Raw genomic sequence first — 20,285 nt, forward strand, 5'->3', positions numbered from 1 at the left:
TTCTCCTTTATAATGGGAAACATCGATCAGGGAGTTGGGAGTGTTTAGGTGAGAAGGGTGCAGTAGAGTTTATTTGATGCACTGCAGTTATAAGGAAAAATACAAGTTTCTAATTCGGGAAGCACAGCCTTTGAAATGTAGGAATTTATTCCAGACTCCCCATACCGATCTTTTTAGTCAAAGGGTGCTTGGAGACAAATGGAAACCTATTTTATATGTAGGTGTAACCACCTGAAGAGTCATTCTGTGCACTACCCCTTTCTTGCCGCGAGAGGGTAATGTAGGGGCAGCTTCGGTTCCTTAAGAATGGGTTCTTTCCTAGAAAATAAATGCTTCACCCTCAATTAACTGTGGAGCCCTTAATGGCCCAGATGAGCTGAAGAACATGCATTTAACAACTGTATGACTTGATCGACTGTGCCAGGGGAGCGGATGGAGCATCTGGGACTTCCTCCCTGCGAATATCCCGAGTTCCTTAACCAAAAGTGAAAGCGTGAGGGTAAAAGGTGATGGTGCAGACTCTCCTGATATGCCATGAAGATGCAGTAGGGAGGTGGAAGATGCTTCTGGGCCCCACAGGTTTGTAACAGCTATTGAGATCTCTTTTGGTCTAGTGAATTTTGACAGATGCACAATAATACGCAGCTGTGCTAAGTTGCACTGGGAAGCAGATGAGACCCTCTGGGTGGGCTGGAATGACTGAGCCTGAGGAACAGAGAATGAACAGAGGTGAGTGGCTGAGTGAGAAGACCAGAGTTCAGTGGGCAGAACTACAATATTTATATATATCAAAAAGTCTGTGTGGGAACCAGCTGGTGGAAGAAACACAGATTTTGGAGAAGAGTTCAGGGCAGAGAGGTGTGGGATGAGATCAGGAGGTAAGGAATGAAACAAACTGGGTGAGGAGTCGATAAGAAGAATGATCAGCTGGGAACAAGGATGGTGAGATTTCCCATGTAGGAGGGAACAAACAGGTAAGATGAACCTTGAGTGTTTCACCCTGGGTAATGACTTGCTCTAGAAGTCGTTTAAGAGCTGTATGCTAATTAGGAGGCTGTCTAGGAAGGGCAGAACTGACCTGAAAAGTTTGAGCTTTGGACACTGGGCTGGTATAGACAAATAATTCGGATTGAGATGTAAGGGACAGGAAAGAAGACTGATAGATACACTGGTAGAGGTGTGGTAGAAGGTCTCCAGTTTGGGACGGGAATTGGGCATTTCAGAAATGCATCTTCAGGCTTCAGATACTGGTTGGAGCCGAAAGATTTCTGATCTCATCAACTGTAAAGCTGTGAATAATCAGACAAGTAGTGACAGAGGCTGCTATCCTAACCGAGCCCCTTGGTGAAGTCAGTGCAGTGAACATAAATATTCAAATCTGTTGGTGAACAGTGCTAAAGTTGGGTGTTTGTTTTTAGTGTTCTGTTTTGTAACAAAACCTAAGTATTTTGTTAGGAAAAGCCTGTGGGAAATTGTCCTCAAAAAAGTGTGTCTTCAAAAGCAGTGGCTGACTACTTGCCGCAGTGATGATGATCCACAATTTGGAAGGAGAACAGAATGTTGACCAGGAGACTGCTGAGTACTGTCATCTGACCAGGGCTGGGGTCCTGTGACAAAAATAGTGTGTGACCATGTAATTAAAGGCTCCCATAATGCACATGCTCAGAACAGGGGTGAAGAGGCAATCGTGATGAGTGCGTATTACGTATGACATTGTAGCCTCGTTAGTGCTTCCAGTGAGATGAGAAATGAACATTAACCAAGGCAATGAATGGGAACCTTCTGACTGAAGTCCTCTTAATAAGCAAAAGAGAAACCCACTTTTTTTTTTACCATTAGTTATCAAGAATAATTAATAGTAATCAGCAGCTATTCTACAAGGCTGATGCTTTCTTGCAGAATAAAAGGAAAAGCCTTACCCCAAAGGAGTTTTGGAGGGCTTCTGCTTTACTTGGAAACATGCAGCCCATCCACAGCTGGGACTGGGGATGAGAGGCTTTGTCAGTGGAGTCCATGAGGTTCAGAGGGTCTCCCACTGCCCTCACAGGCTGGAGCCTCAGAAGTCCTCAGCTAAGGACCAAGGCTGGAGTAAAAATGAAATTACTGCTGTTGCAAAGGGGTGAAAAAATTTAGGCTGTAAACTAAAACAGAGGGGGGAAAAAAAAAAACCAACTTTCAGCTTGTGTAACAGGCTTGGGAGCAGAATTTCTGGTAGAGTGAGTTGATGAGCAATAGGTAGTCCTGGAGTGTCCAGAAAAACAAGGCTGGATCAGTCCTCAGTTCACAGGTGTGAGGCATTGCCTGTTGGTGACAGAGGAGGAGGACAGAAGCTGAGAGGCACCAGCTCTGCCGTTACTAGAGGTGTAGTCTAGAAACTGCCACGAAGGGGCAGGATTTACTTATTTTTCATACGGTAAGTAACGTAGTTTAAAAAAACCAAGAAAATCGTGGCTGCTGAACACCGCTGTGGGTACCTGAAGGATGCCTTTCCATCACTGAGCTCTGGGGTTTGCTAATGAGCGAGAATTATACCCGTTGCCAGATAGTTTTGGTTTTGGCGTCTCCCCAAGCTTTTAAGATGGCATGCTGTCATCAGCAGATTATCTGCCTAATAAGAAGGTTAACTAAACAGACTTGGTTTCATGTTATTGTAGTATTTTGTATTTCAGAAAGATGGAACTAGGACTTTTTAGAACTGAGAGAAACACAAAGAATATACAAGCTAGGAAACATTCTCAGATTCTTTTTTTTCAGATTCTTCCTTGACATCTGTATGAGGAAGAAATGCACTGCTGCTTGCCAGCCAATTTTACACAGTAACGTTGAAGAATAAAATAAAACCTGTTTGCATTTAATTCCAAGAAAAACAACCAAATGAAAACTCGTGAAAATTGAATCATCTGACACAATTCTAGTGCTATGACTAATATTATTCACAGTGATGTTTCTGAGTTTTGCTCGGGTACCAATTTGAATGTACAAATAATACCGAGTCCTGGGAATGTGTGAGTGGGAGAGACATGCTGTCCTCTCTCTGGCTGAACAGCTTTCATCCCAGCTCACATTCCCCCTTCCCCTTGCAAAAATTCATCTGGGAATGTTTATATAGAGGCTGTTTGTGCCAGAGTGAAGAAGGGTGCTTTCTGGAACAAACCTTCTACGTTTGTGGAGCAAAACTTGGAGCTTAAGCATAACTGAGATCCACCCTTTGTAGCTGTGAATGTATGTTCAATGAACTATTTTTAGTCTTCTATAAATACGCACAACAGCTCTTGCTGATTTGTTTTGCTGTTGTTTAGGTGTTTGCCACTGGTCTTAAGAGTAATTTTTTATTCTCATTAAGATGTTACAAATCCCTGATTATTTTCCCACATTCCTAATGAAGCAGATCATGCTTCTTTGGCGGGGTGGGGTTCAGTGCATGGCTGACTTAACTGTAGAAAAAGAAAGGGGAGGGAGCAATTGATTCTTCTGGGCACAGAAGTGTACATTTTATGCAACCTTTATCAAAATAAAGGAAAGACAACTATTATATACCTTTACCTGGTGATAGATTAAGGGTACATATTCCTCACATATTAAAGGGCAGAAAAATTACTGAGAGTGACTTATGCCTTGCAATGTCTGACACCAATGATCTATGACCTATACTATAACACTAGTTGTCCTTTTAGGCCTGCAAAAAATCTATAACCATTCATTCCTCTTCTATCTCACTGAAAGTGGAATACTGTTACCTTCACAGATTTGGGCTCTTAGCTCTTCACTTATGTCCTCCATAGCTGTGAAATCCTCAGCGTAGAAGAGATGTTTATATGATGGCTTAGAAGCAATTTCCAGCAGTTCTTCCTCAATTGCTTTTCCTATTCCAATGGCATAGATAATTATACCTAGATTCAAAAGAAATTGCACATAATTATTACATCAGCAGTTCTAAACCCTTGTTCTTCCATGAGAGGAAAATATGAGCATTAGTCATTTTAGAGAGAGAAAGAGAAGGGAGAGCACAGGAAATGTATATGCTGTGTAACTTCAAAATTGGTTTTGAATGAGCTTAATATGCTTTAGTTATTGAGAGATGTGTCGAAACTTACTGCTTTGCTGTAATTTAACAGATAGTTTTTAAGTTAAAGTGACAACAGTTGCCCGACCACTACTGATAGTAAATGAACCCAGAATGAGTACTGTAAAACATCCAAGAGAATCACATAAGTCAGCCTCACAGTTGCACCAAAAGTTCCTGGTTTGTGTGTGTCGGTGTACGTACAGTGTGTCCAGTAAAGCTAATTACTGGGTTGATGGGAAGACCTGATATATATTAGCAAATGGGGCAGAATCCTGAAAGATGGCAGTAATGTTTTCAGAAAAATATAAATAGATAGTGTTTCATCTAACTCCTCAGAGCACATTGAGACTAGAGTCTTACACTGTAAGGGACACTAGTGGGCTGCCGGGAAAAGAAATGATTTGTGGGGCCAGGAGAGAAAGAGCCTTACAACAGGGATGCTCAGCACAAGCATTTTGCCAGCAGAGGTGCTAGGCAGAAAGTAAATGAGGATTTGTAGTTTTCTTCACTCTGAAAGCAGGGAAGGAGGAACTGGTTCACAGCCCTCTCACCAGACAGGTTTTAAACAAGCAATGAATACAAAACATAGTGATCTTCAATGTCTTCTTTTTCAGCAGTTATTTTTTAATTCTTGTGAAAATATGATCTGATACAACATTTCTCTTTACATCAGTTCTGGCTTAGAAAGCATCCGCAACTAGTACTGATTTTGTGATTCATAACACAACTATTAGCTTCATAGTATTTCAAGCTCTTTTATAAGATTGAAGAGCAGAGGCTGCCTTCTCAGCCGGTTGGTTTCCGATAAAACTTAGGATGAGGAGGTTTGGTATCTCTTTATTATCATGGGGTAATAACAGCTACACACTCACTGAATTGCAACTTGAACCTTTTTGCCAAAGAATCCTGGGCCTGATAACATCATGAAATATGCATTTTCCAACTCTTTAACATTTAACATAAGCATCTCCTTACTTTTTGTCATGAATCTGCCTACCATTGCACTTCAGCCAGACAAGTAAAGCATTCACCAGAAGCTGATTCAATTTAATGAATGGACCAGTCATGCTGAGGTCTGTTGCTTTTTAAAGACTTGGAGATATCAGTGATAAAGCATTAAGGCCAATTTCGTATTCAGCATTACTACATTGCCTACACTGCAATTACACAGGGGATGGATTTGGCTTGTAGCATTACAAATATCAGTGCAAGCAGTCCAGAGCTGAGGTTTCATTCAGTAAGTAAGCAAGGTTGGCTTGTAATTCTTTCCTTCTTCAGTCCTGTAAATCTTCCATGTACTTTCCCAGATCTCACTAGTTAGCATATAAATCTTTGGTTTTGTTTTTAATATTTTAAAAAACACTTTGTTTATATTTCATTGTAATGGCACACTTGTTAGCACATTCTCTTCTCATATCCTTAGACATTTTCCCCTTTCCTCCTTACAGAGAGTTATCGGTCCTGACCAATGCTATACTAATCATGTATCAAGTTATGACTGATACATCAACTCAATAAAACAAGAACAGAAAAAAAGTTGTGCAGCATCTTCTAAAGTCTGGCTATTTTCTCTGTGTTATGGGCCATCAGCCATGGTTCTTAAAGCAGTTTCTTATAAAATAGAAAATGTTTTGCAAAGAAGACAGGGATCCTTTATTTTCTTGAAAAGTTTTGAAATTTTCAGTTGACTCTGCTAAACAGCTGAAAAGTTTCTGATTTGTGGTACAGGTGTCCTAGAGGATGGATTTCTGCCCAGACAGATTCTAAATTAAAAATTGCTAGTTTTCAGTTACATTTCAGCATATCAGCTGATAAGGCACATAGAAACAGAAAGATAGACACCACTACAGCTATATCCTTTTGTAAAGAGGACTCATCTTCCTTCCAGAACACCATCAGCACTATAAAATTGGTTAAAAATACAGAATATATGTAAATAAAAATATAACGTAACCAATTATTACCATAATATTTCTCAGGAGGACAGATTTCTGTATTTTGAAGAGACAGGTTGGGGTTTTTTTTTAATTGTTTTCTTACAATTTTCGATGAAGTTCCCAGTGTTCCCAAATCTCTGTATGAAATGTCTACCCTTAGTGGATAAGTTCAGGGCACTGCATGGCATGCCAGGTGGGTAGTACCACTACCTGTGGGTGGCACGGAAGCCCAGTGGTGAGACACTCCTCATGGCTCCTGCACTAGGGATGACGTACATGCCTTGTAGCAAAGGCTACTGTGAACACCAAAGATCTGATGTTCTGCTACAGTGGTCACTGTACTAGCCAGGCTGCTATGGCAAATGCTCTCTTGATTAGCACATCCATACTATTACCACATCTTATTTCTAGCAATATTTGCATTTCAGAATGAGTCAAAAACATCTCCACTTACCATTTCGCTTTGCTTTAGCAGCCCACTCAGAGACTTCATCTTGGGCTCGTCCATCTGTAAACACAATGGAGATTCGAGGGACATGTGCTGAAAATGGTCTTGCTCCTTCTGTTTCTGTGAAGCTTCTCTCAAACATTTGCTTCAGAGCCAGTCCTGTCATGGAACCTCGCCCCATGTATTTCATTTGCGATACAGCTTTCTTCATGTCTTTGGCTGAGCTAAACTGCCTTAATGTAAACTCTGTGCGAACTTCGGTGGAATACTGAAGCAAACCAACCCGAGCAGCTTTGGGTGAGATCTCAAGTGAATCCAAGATTCCCAAGACAAATTGTTTTACAATTTCAAAATTATCCTCTCCAAGACTTTTTGATCCATCAATCACAAACACCAGGTCAACTGGGCCTTCAGTGCATCCTGTGAAATAAGCAGCAGAGTGTTCAGATCATGAAAAAAATCCACAAAGCTGAAGAAGGGACCTAGATACCCAGGGACTGCATAAACTCAGAGATCATCCAGAGTACCTTGTTTCTGGCTCATCCAACTTTGCCAATGTGTCTAAAGATGTTGTATACAGTCTATATCAAAAGCTAAGAGTGTGCCTATGACCAGGAGTCTAACGAAACTATAATCACGGTGAATACTTACTGAGACATACTGCTTTGCAGAATACTACAACTCTTAAAAATACAGCAACAATCAGCAAATTTTAAGAATGATTCTTAAGGGGAGAGAATTGCATAACTGAAGAACATAGATAGGATATAGAGACAGCTGCATTTGTGTTGCAGAAGTAGCAAAAAGGTAAAGGTGGTACAAAGAAATGAGTCAGTGAAGCCACACTTGTACATAAGGTGAAAACCTAGGGGTCATATTTAGAGTGGCAGAGAACAGTGAGGCAAAAGCCAAAGAGCTTGGGGAAGGCTGAGTGAAAAGAGAAGGGTTAGGTAGCCTGCCGTAGAGCTTAGGATGAGGTTCAAGACAAAATTCAAACAACGCACATGTTTTTATAGCACAGACTTAAACCTCTAGTGGCAGAAAAACAGCTAAAAAACTATAGGTGAGAGAGTAAATGCTAGAAACGTGCCTAGCTGCTAAACACGGATCAGAATTGTTTATATAAGCTTTTTGCTTGTAAGTCTCTAACAATCTCGTAATTAGAAGCCTTATGTATTGCTGAAATTAACCTTTTCTGGTTTACCCATTAAAGCTGGGAGTTTGTCAGAAGACTGACTTCTCATACTTTTTGGCAAGTGCACACATAAAAATCAAAGCCGTTTGTAGGCACTGTGCATCCATGACAAGGTTAGGGAATTCAGGGACTGGAGAATGTCTTCGAAGCTGCAGACTGGTTCTGCCAGGTGTTTTCTTATTTTGGAAAGCAATTGCCTCAACAGGCATAGACTAGTGGGCTTTGTGCAAGGGGCTGGCTGCAGAGATGCTCAGCTCCTATTTGATCAATGTAATATCCAGGGAGAATGTGCCATACTAAGGAATGTAAGATTTGCATCTTAGTCTGGACGAATGAACTTTGAGCTCTACTCATTTCTGATGTTTGTATAGTAAGAATGCTGTAAACACTATATGAGAAAGAATTGTGCAGCAGAAATTACGCCGACTGCAGAAATTTACTGAAGATGTCCATTACCAAGTCAGTGTAGGAATAAGTTAAAGCTTGGGCTTTTCTTCTTAGACAATAGCTTTATTTTAAAACTGCTGTCAAGAATTCTTTTCTGCAGTCATCTGAGGAAAAGATGTGTCACACGTACTAAGGTGATGGAAATGCAATGAATATGAATATCAGAACCACCTCAATATCATTGCATAAGTCAAGATAGGGCAGCAGTTCATGGTGAATGGTTTTAGTTAGGACTGAGATCAGCCATGAACATGTTACCACTCTGTTGATAATAACAGTCTCCCCAGCTAAGGCATCCATTTTTGCAGAATAAATATTTTTACTGAGTTCCAGTAGAAGAATTTCTCCTCCAAGTATTAAGGGATGATGAGATAAATGCATGTCATACTCTAAGCATGTCATGTTAGAAGATAAGCAAATAGAATTAATGATATTTTAAAATGGAGTATATAAAGATAAAAGCTCCACAGTATATGGATCTGATTAAAGTGCACATTTCTTGATAATAAGATTTCACTTTGGCTTTTTCCTAATGTTTGGAAAGAATTATTGTACTTGATGCTATACCAAAACAACTGTTCCAATTTGTTAGTATTTTGCTTATGAGAGCATCAAGTTAATTGTTCAAGACATTTTCTATCACACTCACATATGCTTTGGGCTTTCAAATATTATATAATTTTTGAAGTGAGGCATTTTTTGAGGTGAGGCATTTGAAGTGAGGTCAAGTAATTTTAGAAATCAAAGAAACAAATGCTTTCTAAATAAAATGTACTTACTTCTGCATGTTTTCTGATCCTCTTTTAGTACATATCCCTCCTGGCATTTGCAGATATATGAATCGTTATTATTAACACAAATATGTTCACAACCATGGGCAACTGATTTGCAGACATCTTTATCTAGGAAAAATTGAAATATTTATATGTATCCTATTTAACACATTTATAAATTCAAAGACTCCAAACATGATATTTGAAGAATGTATGACAAAGGAGTATAACATCTTTGTTTGTTTATGTAGCAATGCCAGAGAAGAGTGGCTGACAGACATATTGAGGTACTTACTTCGACATGTTTTCCCATCTTGTCGCAGGACAAAACCCTCATGGCACTGACAGCTGTATGAATTGTTATTATTATTAATGCACACATGTTGACAGCCATGGTCAATGGATTTACACAGGTCTTTACCTGAGAATTGTTAAGAGAATTTCCTTATTAGACCATTTCTCAAATGCAAAACTGGCATGAACAAGCTTTGAGTGAAATTAAGTAAGTCTGTTATTTCTTTCATGACTGAAAAATTGTATTCCCCGTAAAAGTTTCAGCTACTCACTCCTGCATGTTTTCCTGTCTCTCCTCAGTATAAATCCCTTGTGACACTGACACGTGTATGAATCGCCAGTTGGAACACAGACATGTTCACAACCATGGTTGACTGTTTTGCAGATATTTTTACCTTGGAATAATGAAAATTATATTTAGCACAGTTAGCTAGGTAAATAACTTTCACAAAATGTAAAAATTATGGCAATAATCTTCCATGAAGGAGCTCACTTCCATGAAGTTGATTCTGTATTAAAGACACAAATAACAGACTACTGTTGCATAGTGTGTTTCATTTACAGATCAGGAAGTACAAAACAAAGATTAAACAACTTACTCCTACAAGTTTTCCCATCTTCCCTCAGTATGAAGTCCTCATGACACTTGCAGATATAGGAATCATCAGTATTAACACAAATATGTTCACAGCCATGGTCAACTGAGTTGCAAACATCTTTATCTGAGAAAAGTGGATGGAGTTTGTGAGGTGAGATTCATTAGGGAGAGATAATATCTTTTATTAACCAGCTCAAATAGTTGGAAATCACAAACATACACATGTGCAAACACTCACAGCCACAACACTTAAAAGCCTCAACTGAAAACATACTTTTATAGCTTAGGCTACTCACATCTACATGTCTTTCCATCTTCCTTCAATATGAATTTTTCATGACACTTGCAGATGTAGGAATCTTCAGTATTCACACAAACTTGTTGACAGCCATGGTTGACTGAATTGCAAACATCCTTGTCTGCAAACAGAAGAGTTGGTAGTCAACATACATCAGCAGAGGCCCCGGTTACATGTATAATTCATCAAATTAAGCTCTCATGCTACTTACTTTTGCAGGTTTTCCCATCTTCTCTTAGTAGGAACCCATCATGGCATTTGCAGATATACGAATCATCAGTATTAACACAAACATGTTCACAGCCATGGCTGACTGATCTGCAAAGATCTTTATCTGAAAACAGATGACAGCTCTTGCTGGTTAATGCATTTCTACACAAGCACGAGCTGCAGATAAAAAGTATGCTGATAAATATCAGACTACTTACTTTTGCATGTTTTTCCGTCTTCTCTCAGCAGGAATCCCTCCTGACACGTACAAACAAATGAATCACCAGCATTAACGCAAGCATGTTCACAGCCATGGTTGACTGATTTGCAAATATCCTTGCCTGGGAATAGTTAGATAATATTTAATATGATTTGCTAGTTAAACTTTTTTTATAAATACAAAGACTGTGGGGGTAATCCCATGAGCAAAGAAAGATGGAAGCCTGCAAACTGAAAGCAAATCTCTGGCTAGTTAAATGATAGACAGCTTAGCTTACATGGAACATGAGTTCTTTACCATCTGAGCAGAAAGAATTGCATGGTTTGGATGGCTTCCCACTGACAATAAATCTCTTTAGGATTAATCTGACTAGATTAAGGAGGAAAACTTTACATTAAGAGCAGTAAGAGTGAAAGGAGGGAATAATTTAGTACAGTCATTTAGCACAAATTCATGCTGGTAAAAACAAAACTAAGCAAAACACCATAGGACATGAATAATTCTTTAACACCCTTACATCAATGCCAAGAGTCTGCATAAACAAACCCCAGAAGAACAGGAACTACTCATTTAAGAGGATAAATAAAGTCTAACTGGTATTGCTGAAAACTGATGGGAGGATTTGTATGACTGCAATGTTAAAACCAGTTGGTTAAAACCTCTTCAAGAAGGACAGATGGGGAGAAAGCACAGAATGAAGTGTAGCCATCTATCAGCATTCCCTGTTTCTTTTTCATTGCAACACAAAAGAAAATATTCTCGATTGCTAATGGTGAACTACTTTTACATAGAAAGCAGAACAGTACTGACAGCCAAGTTCAGATTGACTCTTCAGCAAAATACTTAGGTTTAATGTGTAGGAAAGAAAAACTTCTATTTTTACAAGAACTTCAATCTGAGCCAAATTACCTGGAGGTCTCATGCTGCCAATACAAAAAAAATCCAAAAACTACTACAGAGGACAATCTTCTAACTCAACAAGCATTACATTTAAGACATGACAATTTAAACTAGATCCCATTATAGCAGATAAAGAAGAAATTATCATGTAAGTAAATATTAGCATCTGCTTATACGCAGTTGTGTACAACTCAGACACATTTGCTGTTTATAAACAGAATCAAATACAAACCAGCAGCAGACATGGCTATTACTTCAAAAGGATGAATTTTACCCAGCTGAAAGCAAATATGAGCCAGAGTATTTTGGGATGGGGGAAGTAATAAAAAAAAAAAAAAAGAAGTGAGTGATTGCACTATTTAAAGTTATTTTTCTAGATACCCCCCAAAAATGTAGTTCCATAATTTAAAAAGAATCCCAGAGTAGTTAAAAAAGCAACCTCATTTAGAAATTGAAATTGGAAACAGCTATAAGATTTGAATAATGATTGAAAGAAAGGAACATTCACAGTATTTACTGAACATGAAAATATTAGGAATTTGAAAACACTGAAATAATAAGATAAAGGACAAGGGGGTGCATGGCCAACAAAATAAAGGATAGCCTGAGTAAGTTATTTAAAGACTATTAGAAACAAAAAGCATTCTAACAATGTATTGTTAATTAATAGATAGAAATGGCAGAATTGCCAATCTTAATGCAGAAATGTTAAAAATATTTAGTGTATTCAGAACTGAAATTATGAAATAGGCTACTGATGATATTGTTGAAGAGTTTCATCAGCTGAGAAGTAGGTCACACAGCACCTACTGAACACACACATTTTTAAATCAGTAACTCCAAATAACTTGCAGCGAAGAGTTGTAAAAGAGCTGGCTGAAGAATACCTTGGATGCTTAGTGTTATTTTTCAGTAACACCTAGAACTCCAAGGCAGCCTCAGAACACTGAGCAGGCTCCATCCCCAGCGTATGCACACACACTGAAAAAATGCTGTTGTCCCAGTGTCTGAAAAGGATGAGTAGTTCATTGTAAGCCTGTCAGCTGACATTGATCTGCATTAAAATAATGGAATAGATAATGTGGAACTGGATTCAGAGTAAAATCAAAGAAAGAGAATTAATATCAATCGACTTGGTGTTATGGAAAAATAGATCCTGGAAAACTAAATAAATATCTTTTTTAATTGATTATGAGGCTGGGTCATAGAGCTCATGTTGTTCCTACAATGGAGCATTCAGTAAGGCAGCAGTCTTTGTAATTATTTTGATTAAGAAAACAGACTACAGAATCAACATTATATGGATTAACACTGGCTAGAGAGGTCTTCAGAATAAATTGTAAATGGGGGAACATCAAGTGGCTTTCTTTCTAAGAATTTGCCCTGCTCCTCTACTACTTAACATGTTTATGAACAACTCAAAAGAAAATACAAAATAATCACTGACAAAGTTTGTAGATTACTTCAGTTTTGAGAGAATGGCAAATAAAAATAGAGCAGCTGCTGACAGAAGGAGACATGAATCTTTTTGCAAGCTGGATAACAGCAGATCATATGTATTTTAAAATCGCCAGAACTAAGCTTATACATTTAGAAACAAAGAACGAAGGCTGTACTTACAGGATGTGGGACACCTGTGTGACTGAGAGTCTTAAACAGCTTATGACCATGGTAGATAACTAACTGAACACAAGCGCTAGCAGAATATTTTGGTCACGGACTAACGCTATCTTTGGTCATAAAAAAAAGATAGAAGATAAAAAAAGATAGGTACATTCAAATAAGAATTAGGTGGCTTATAGTTCCTCTACCCTGGGCCCTGCTCTGTCTCCTATTAGAAGACTTTGTACCTCTGTGGTGCCCCCCCAAGGATGCTGATAAATAGCAGAGGTTTTAGGGGAGCAGGAAGAGACTTACCAAAAGATTAGAAAACATATAAAGAGCATGAAGGAGTTTCATCTGCTTATCTTTTACAAAAGAACATGCTAAGAGGTTAAGTTAAGGAACAGGTTAAGTCATGATCTGCATGAATATACACAGCACAACACAGTGGCAATTAGAACTTCAACCCATCAAAGTAAAATGCAGCAACGTCCTATGCTCAAGATTAAAACTCAACATACTCAATCTAGAAATGAAGTTCACATTTTAAAAGCTACATTCAAACCTTAAAATTGGCTGATTTTCTGAAATATATCATCTTCAGTTCAAACAATTATTAATTCATAGAAGTCTTATGATCTATAGAGAACAATATTCTGTTCTGACCACTATGAATCAGTGAATAATTACCTAATAAAAGGAAAGTGAAATTTCTTCTTTTATTCATAAGCTACTTACTTCGGCATGTTTTCCCATCTTGCCTTAGTACAAATCCATCATGGCATCGGCAAGTGTATGAATCGTCATTATTAACACAAAGATGTTCACAGCCATGACTGACTGATTTGCAGATGTCCTTATCTAGGAATAATTTAGATTTTATTTACTACAGTTTGATGAATGAGAACATTTTCAAATCTTTAAAGACTAAAAGTAATAAGCTTCCACTAAATAAAGAATTTATCCCTGTTTTGGTCAGGCAAAATCCCCTATAAGAAGACCTACCTCTAACACAATATGTTTCTTCCGTAGACCTCTGAGTGCAAAAAATACAGTAACATAAAATAACTTACTTTTACACGTTTTCTTATCTTCCCTCAATACAAAACCCTCATAGCACTGGCAAATGTATGAACTATCAGTATTCACGCAAACATGCTCACAGCCATGGGCAACAGAATTGCAAACATCTTTATCTGGAAAAAAATAAGGTTGCTGGTATTTAAAACGTCTACAAATGCACAGATTATAAAGGAAATCTTTTATTAAAGATAAGGATACTTACTTCTACATGTTTTTCCATCTTCCCTTAGTGCAAATCCTTCATAACACTGGCAGATGTATGACTCATCAGCATTAACACAAATGTGTTCACAGCCATGGTCAACTGAACTGCAAATGTCTTTATCTGAGAATAGTTGATGATATTTGGTTAAAGCACATCTACAGCGAATGTATCATGCAGGGAGAGGTAATAGCTTTTATTAGGCCTACTGATATCACCGGAAGAAATGGGCAAAAATTTAGGCAGCAAACACCTCTAACTCTTGGTACCTGAAAAATTGTGAGTCTTTTTTGTCTCCAGTCATACCAGACGGCCTATTAAAATAGACTATTTCTGTCCACAGAGTCTCTTGCAAGCTTCTGGCAGGTATAACAATACTACTCCTATATCATAACAGTAAACTCTTGCTGTTGTGTTTGTTAGAACACTTCCACAAATCTACATATTGTAAATAAAAGTCTATAAGTAATTATCAGGCTACTTACTTCTGCATGTTTTCCCATCTTCTCTCAGCAGAAAACCCTCATGACACTTGCAAACATACGAGTCATCTTCATTAACACAAATATGCTCACAGCCATGGCTGACTGATTTGCAGATGTCCCGTCCTGGGAATGATTGATATAAATATAGGTTTTGAATGAAAACATGTTAGAGAAATGTAGATATCAAAAGGAAGGGGTTTTTTCCCAGTAAGAAGTGAAAAAACCCTTTCTTTCCTTGCCTGATGCACATGCAAAAATGTTCAATAGATACCGGTCACTCACTTCTGCACGTCTTGCCATCTTCTCTCAATACAAATCCTTCACGACACTTGCAGATGTAGGAATTGTCAGTGCTAACACAAATATGCTCACAGCCATGGTTGATTGATTTACAGACATTTTTACCTGGGAATAATTTAACAGATAAAAAATTGTGTTAGTTAAGGACAAGATATTAAAAGTCTTACAGTTCCAAGCTACTGAATGTTCTTGTCCTTGCTAGGATACTGGACTCAATCCTGCAAATCATTTATAGCACCTACTGTCTTTTTTTTTTGTTGTAACAAAAAGGTACATCTTTGTCCTGCTAATTTTACAACCTTACTATTAAGGAAAAGTGCACTGTTCCAGAGTTTGTATGATTTCATATGTCCCTAGCATGCAGATTAGTGACCCACAGAGATTTCCAAAGGCACCTAAATCCCACATCCACATTTCAAGTAAACTTTCTGGTGAGAGACAGATCTTTCTATCATCATCTTTTTATCTTCAGTAATGAACCTGCTCAAACCTGAATGTTATGCTTTTTTTTCTCTGTGCTTAAGTTGAGAAGGTGTTTGTCATTTTCCTGTAAAGTAGGATTACGAAAGTGTATGTAGTATTTAAGGGTAGTGAGAAAGACAAATATGATCTTGCTGTGAAATTCTGGAACATTATCATCAGCTATAATTGGGCAAGCAGATGTTCAGTGGGGTTTTCTGATACAGAATTTAGATACACTTCATATTTCAAAATAAAATAAAATGCAATCTATTAATTAACGTTAGATAAACTAACATCTTGCTTTCACTTTCTTCTCCACACCCTTTATTTTCCTGCAAGGACTTAGAACAGACCAGACCAGACCAGACCAGACCAGACTAGACTAGACTAGACTAGACTACATTTCAGTTGGAAGGGACCTGCAACAATCATCTAGTCCAACTGCCTGACCACTTCAGGGCTGACCAAAAGTTAAAGCATGTTGTTAAGGGCATTGTCCAAATGCCTCTTAAACACTGACAGGCTTGGGGCATTGACAGCCTTTCTAGGAAGCCTGTTCCAGTGTTTGACCACCCTCTTGGTAAAGAAAGGCTTCCTAATGTCCAGTCTAAACCTCCCCTGGCACAGCTTTGAACCATTCCTACGTGTCCTGTCACTGGATACCAGGGAGAAGAGATCAGCACCTCCTGCTCTGCTTCCCCTCCTCAGGAAGCTGCAGAGAGCAATGAGGTCGCCCCTCAGCCTCCTTCTCTCCAAACTAGACAAACCCAAAGTCCTTAGCTGCTCCTCACAGGACATGCCTTCCAGCCCTGTCACCAGCTTTGTTGCCCTCCTCCGGACACATTCAAGGACCTTCACGTCCTTCTTAATCTATGGGGCCCAGAAGTGCACACAGTGCTCAAGGTGAGACCACAGAAATGCTGAACACAGCGGGACAATCACCTCTTCTGACCGGGTGGTTATGCTGTGTTTGATGCACCCCAAGATGCAGTTTGCCCTCTTGGCTGCCAGGGCACACTGCTGTCTCATACTGAGCCTGCTGTCGACCAGCACCCCCAGATCCCTCTCTGCAGGGCTGCTCTCCACTATACTTGTGCCCGGTGTTATTCTGTCCTAGGTGCAGAATCCAGCATTTTGACTTGTTAAATTTCATCCCATTAATCATAGCCCAATGTTCCAATCTATCTAGATCCCTCTGGACTTCCGCATGGACAGAACATTCCACTTGCTTTTAGAGCGTCAGTGCTTTTTGAGACAAGCAGAATTTGTCTCTGTTTGCATGGAATAATAAAGTAGGGTGGTGTTGTGATACACAAACCAAGAGTAAGGAACTTTTCATTTGTCATGGTAATATCTGGATGACTTTAATTTTTTTTCTGTAAATGTTTTTTAACAGCAGATGTTCATGAGATCTATGGATATTATTGGGATTACAGTTACAAAATACTTAATGCCTGTCTGTTTTTCAGAGACTTATCCATGATTCTTCTTTGATCACTTAGTGATCAAAGCTATAAGAATGGAGAAAAATTTGCAATTAATTTTTTCTTGATATCTGCCACTTATCATAACTGCACAATGTAATCAAATATGTAATGCAATTATATCTCTTTTGCAATCATTCTTATCCCATGCTGGACAAAATTATCTTTCCATTAATAATATTGCAAGCTTCATGCTGTATAAGGCTTTAGAAACATTACATATTTTTCCCTTGATTTGAGAAGAAAATTACAGTTGTCCCATATAAGGATGTATGTCAGAATAAAATAGTCCAATTTCACAACAATCTCATTTCAGGGCTACTTTTTAAATGGCACAGACATTTAGGGTATGATTCAGGTGCCTGAAAGTATGCATCCAGTACCACTTTAGACACCTTAGCATATCCAAGATATTGACATACTGCTGGCAAATATGACACCAAAGGGGAAACTATGAACTTTTGGAATCCTCGAGCATTTAAAAAGACTCTGGACAGCAATGTTTAGGTAATCAAATCCTATCTTCCATATTTCTTCTATGTATGTGTGTAATAAAAATCTGACTCTGAGTTGCTGAATAATAACTTACGTTTACATGTTTTGCCATCGTTACGAAGCCTGTATCCTTCAAAACACTGACAAGTGTAAGATCTGTCGCCATTTACACACAAATGTTCACAGCCATGATCACTCAGAGCACAATAGTCAACTCCTGTAGCAGCAATTGAAGTTATTAAAAAAATTTAACAAATAATGAATCCATTATTTTTCATCTCTAGTATTTGCATGGCATATAAGCAAGAAAATATAAACACACTGAACTGCTTAAACAATAATCCAGTTCTTTATATGATAATATACATATAGCTTCAATAAAATGTAAGAGAGCCCTGTGGTGTACTTTCCATTGGTTGCTTTAAGCAGAGTTGAGAAATCATGCTTTCCTATGCTTAACAGAGCTCAACAGAGTCCACGTCTCAGTACTTACAAATTGAATTAAAAAAAAAAAAAACAAAACAGAACATTTTAGCAATGATTTTATATAGGACAGTGGCAAAGACCTAAAAGCTACCTTGTGAACATTCTTCTTTAAATACAGTCTCTAAATGACCCTATGTGAAGGTGGCAGTCCCCAGAACTCCTCACTCTTGTGTCTGACACTGTGGCAGCAAGCAGAAAACCTCTCAGGGACCTCAGTGGGCTTTGGCTTAGACTAGTCAAACTTTTGCAAAGAACTGTAAATGACAAGTACTGCCAAATATGGTCCATTTTTAATCTCAAATTTCCTAAGTGTTTCTTCTCTGTAATACAAAGACATAGGACCGCTGGGATCCTGCAGGCAGCACTTGCTACTGTCTATTGGCTACACACACAGTGTCACTCATTTTTTTGTAAATAGTTGTCAGAGTAGAAATCTGTTTACCATTCAGGTGTTCCCACAGCTGTCTTAAGATACTTGTGTCTGTGTATATGACACCAGAATTGTCATTCCCAGATGTTTTCCCATTAGGAGCGGTATATGTTAAATGCTAATCCCTCCCATTCAACTGCTCAGTGCCAAAACTCTTCATGATAGCCTAAAAATGTCCACAAGGTTTCAACAACTCATCTGGAGCTCAGGAACAGGACAAATCTCTTTCCTAAATATATATGAGGAGAGGGGTATGCTGGCAAGAAGAGGAGCTATTCAAAAGGGCTCAGTTTCATTGCACAGAGGGATTCCAGAAACCACAGCACTGTTTTAATGCTGCTGATAGATCTCCAAGTACAGCCTGGAGGAAAATAACTCAAGAGTGAAAAAAACACCTCTTTTTACTACAAAGGAAAAGGGATTTTCCATTTGCAAGTTGATAAAACTCTATAGTTCGTCTGTTTCTAAATTTCCAGTGGTTCTTTTAGATAAATGTCTAGATAAATTGTTCCTAGTAGACCCTATCGCTGTTGCACGTACGCTAGTTCTGCTTTTGCATTACTGTCTGTCCCTTTAGAGAGAGCCGCAGTGGCAGACAGAAGCAAAGTCTGTCAAGGTATTGGATGGGGCTAAAAAAGTTAGTATGGAGGGAAAGACAAGGTTAAAGACAAAGACAAATTGCCTTTGCTGATTTGCCTCACTTCTCCCTAGATAATTTTTGTGACTGAGCACTTGCAGTTTGACTTCTATTAAAACCGTGTTGCCTGAGTGCAAGAAAAGGAGCAAACTCTGGAGCTGTTCTAACACTCAACAAGCTTGAAAAATAATGTACCTCCAAAATCTGTAGAAAAAGTGGCCAGAACTCTCTCATCAAAGAGGTCCAGGAAAAGTCAACAGGCAAAATGCATTCACATTCCTCTTTTCCTGGCCCTTTCTATATATTATTTTTCCAGTGAAGGAGGCAATTCAGCTGTTTGCAAAACTGCAAAAATTTTCAATGATCATTACATTTATAAAGGGTGGAGAACTGTTAGGACAACTTTTGTTCACTTATTAAGGGTTCCCATGCAAAATGTAAAGCTCAGTGTGGGGCCCTCACTCCTCCTGCCCCAGGGAAGCTGATGCAGTTTGCCTGGGGGACACTGCTGTCAAGATGACCTGTCAGTCAGACACATTTGTCATGTGACTGAAAAACTGTCCTCAACACCTGGGGATGAACAGATCTTCCAAAACTTTTCTAAATATGTGAGGATTTACAGTTATCTTGATAAGTATCCTTTCCTAAGTCCTTTTTCTGTCTGTTTCTGCTTTCAAGTCATTATTAAAGTATTATCGAAATGCAGACTGTAAGAATGAATTGAAGGTGTGTCTTCTTCCCTGTATGAAAACAGAAACCTTTCCCAGGTGAGCTGAGATCAAGGAGGTTCTCAAAAGACTTACGTGTGCAGGTTTTTAGGTCCTCATTGATGACAAATCCTTCAGAGCACTGACAGACATAGGAGCTACCAGTATTTAGGCACAGTTGCTCACAGCCATGATTGCTTTCAGCACAGTGGTCCACTCCTATTGATTTGTGTTAATAATTGAAGAAATCACATTGGAGCCTTAGATACATACACTATGACACTGTAGTTAGTACGCGATGCCTTTGCAGAGCAAGGGAAAAAGATCAGTACAGTTTTTTATTTATACAGTATCCCCACCTATTTGAGTACAACACCTAAGTGAAATGAATACAAGAACCCCACTTGGCAGATAACAAACTTGATGAAGTGCAGATCTCCCTTGCCAAAAATCACAAAGGGAAACTAATGCGAAGTGGAGTGAATGGAGAACCTTGACGTCCCGCCTGGTTTTATCCCCAGAATCA

The 20,285-nt window shown here is 38.6% G+C and overlaps 1 protein-coding gene across 5 annotated transcripts in view; it reads right to left on the reverse strand.

Annotated features, from left to right (window-relative positions):
- Window positions 1-20,285, reverse strand: part of MATN2 (matrilin 2) — a 76,891-nt gene that overhangs the window by 5,750 nt on the left and 50,856 nt on the right. For 3 of the 5 annotated variants that reach the window (XM_087749171.1, XM_087749168.1, XM_087749164.1), the window contains exons 8-23: window positions 19,856-19,978; window positions 17,594-17,716; window positions 15,041-15,163; window positions 14,759-14,881; window positions 14,274-14,396; window positions 14,062-14,184; window positions 13,727-13,849; window positions 10,485-10,607; window positions 10,268-10,390; window positions 10,055-10,177; window positions 9,760-9,882; window positions 9,433-9,555; window positions 9,162-9,287; window positions 8,873-8,995; window positions 6,458-6,871; window positions 3,738-3,890 (exon numbers count right to left, since the gene is read on the reverse strand). In XM_087749171.1, the coding sequence (XP_087605297.1) occupies window positions 3,738-3,890; window positions 6,458-6,871; window positions 8,873-8,995; window positions 9,162-9,287; window positions 9,433-9,555; window positions 9,760-9,882; window positions 10,055-10,177; window positions 10,268-10,390; window positions 10,485-10,607; window positions 13,727-13,849; window positions 14,062-14,184; window positions 14,274-14,396; window positions 14,759-14,881; window positions 15,041-15,163; window positions 17,594-17,716; window positions 19,856-19,978 (2,292 nt within the window). The remainder of the gene's footprint in view (window positions 1-3,737; window positions 3,891-6,457; window positions 6,872-8,872; window positions 8,996-9,161; window positions 9,288-9,432; window positions 9,556-9,759; window positions 9,883-10,054; window positions 10,178-10,267; window positions 10,391-10,484; window positions 10,608-13,726; window positions 13,850-14,061; window positions 14,185-14,273; window positions 14,397-14,758; window positions 14,882-15,040; window positions 15,164-17,593; window positions 17,717-19,855; window positions 19,979-20,285) is intronic. The other 2 variants (XM_087749175.1, XM_087749183.1) reach the window with 2 other exon arrangements.

This window comes from Nipponia nippon, unplaced genomic scaffold (assembly GCF_047370975.1).
Source record: "Nipponia nippon isolate SJK-2023a ecotype South Korea unplaced genomic scaffold, ASM4737097v1 scaffold_1, whole genome shotgun sequence".
In the NCBI taxonomy this organism is placed as follows: domain Eukaryota; kingdom Metazoa; phylum Chordata; class Aves; order Pelecaniformes; family Threskiornithidae; genus Nipponia; species Nipponia nippon.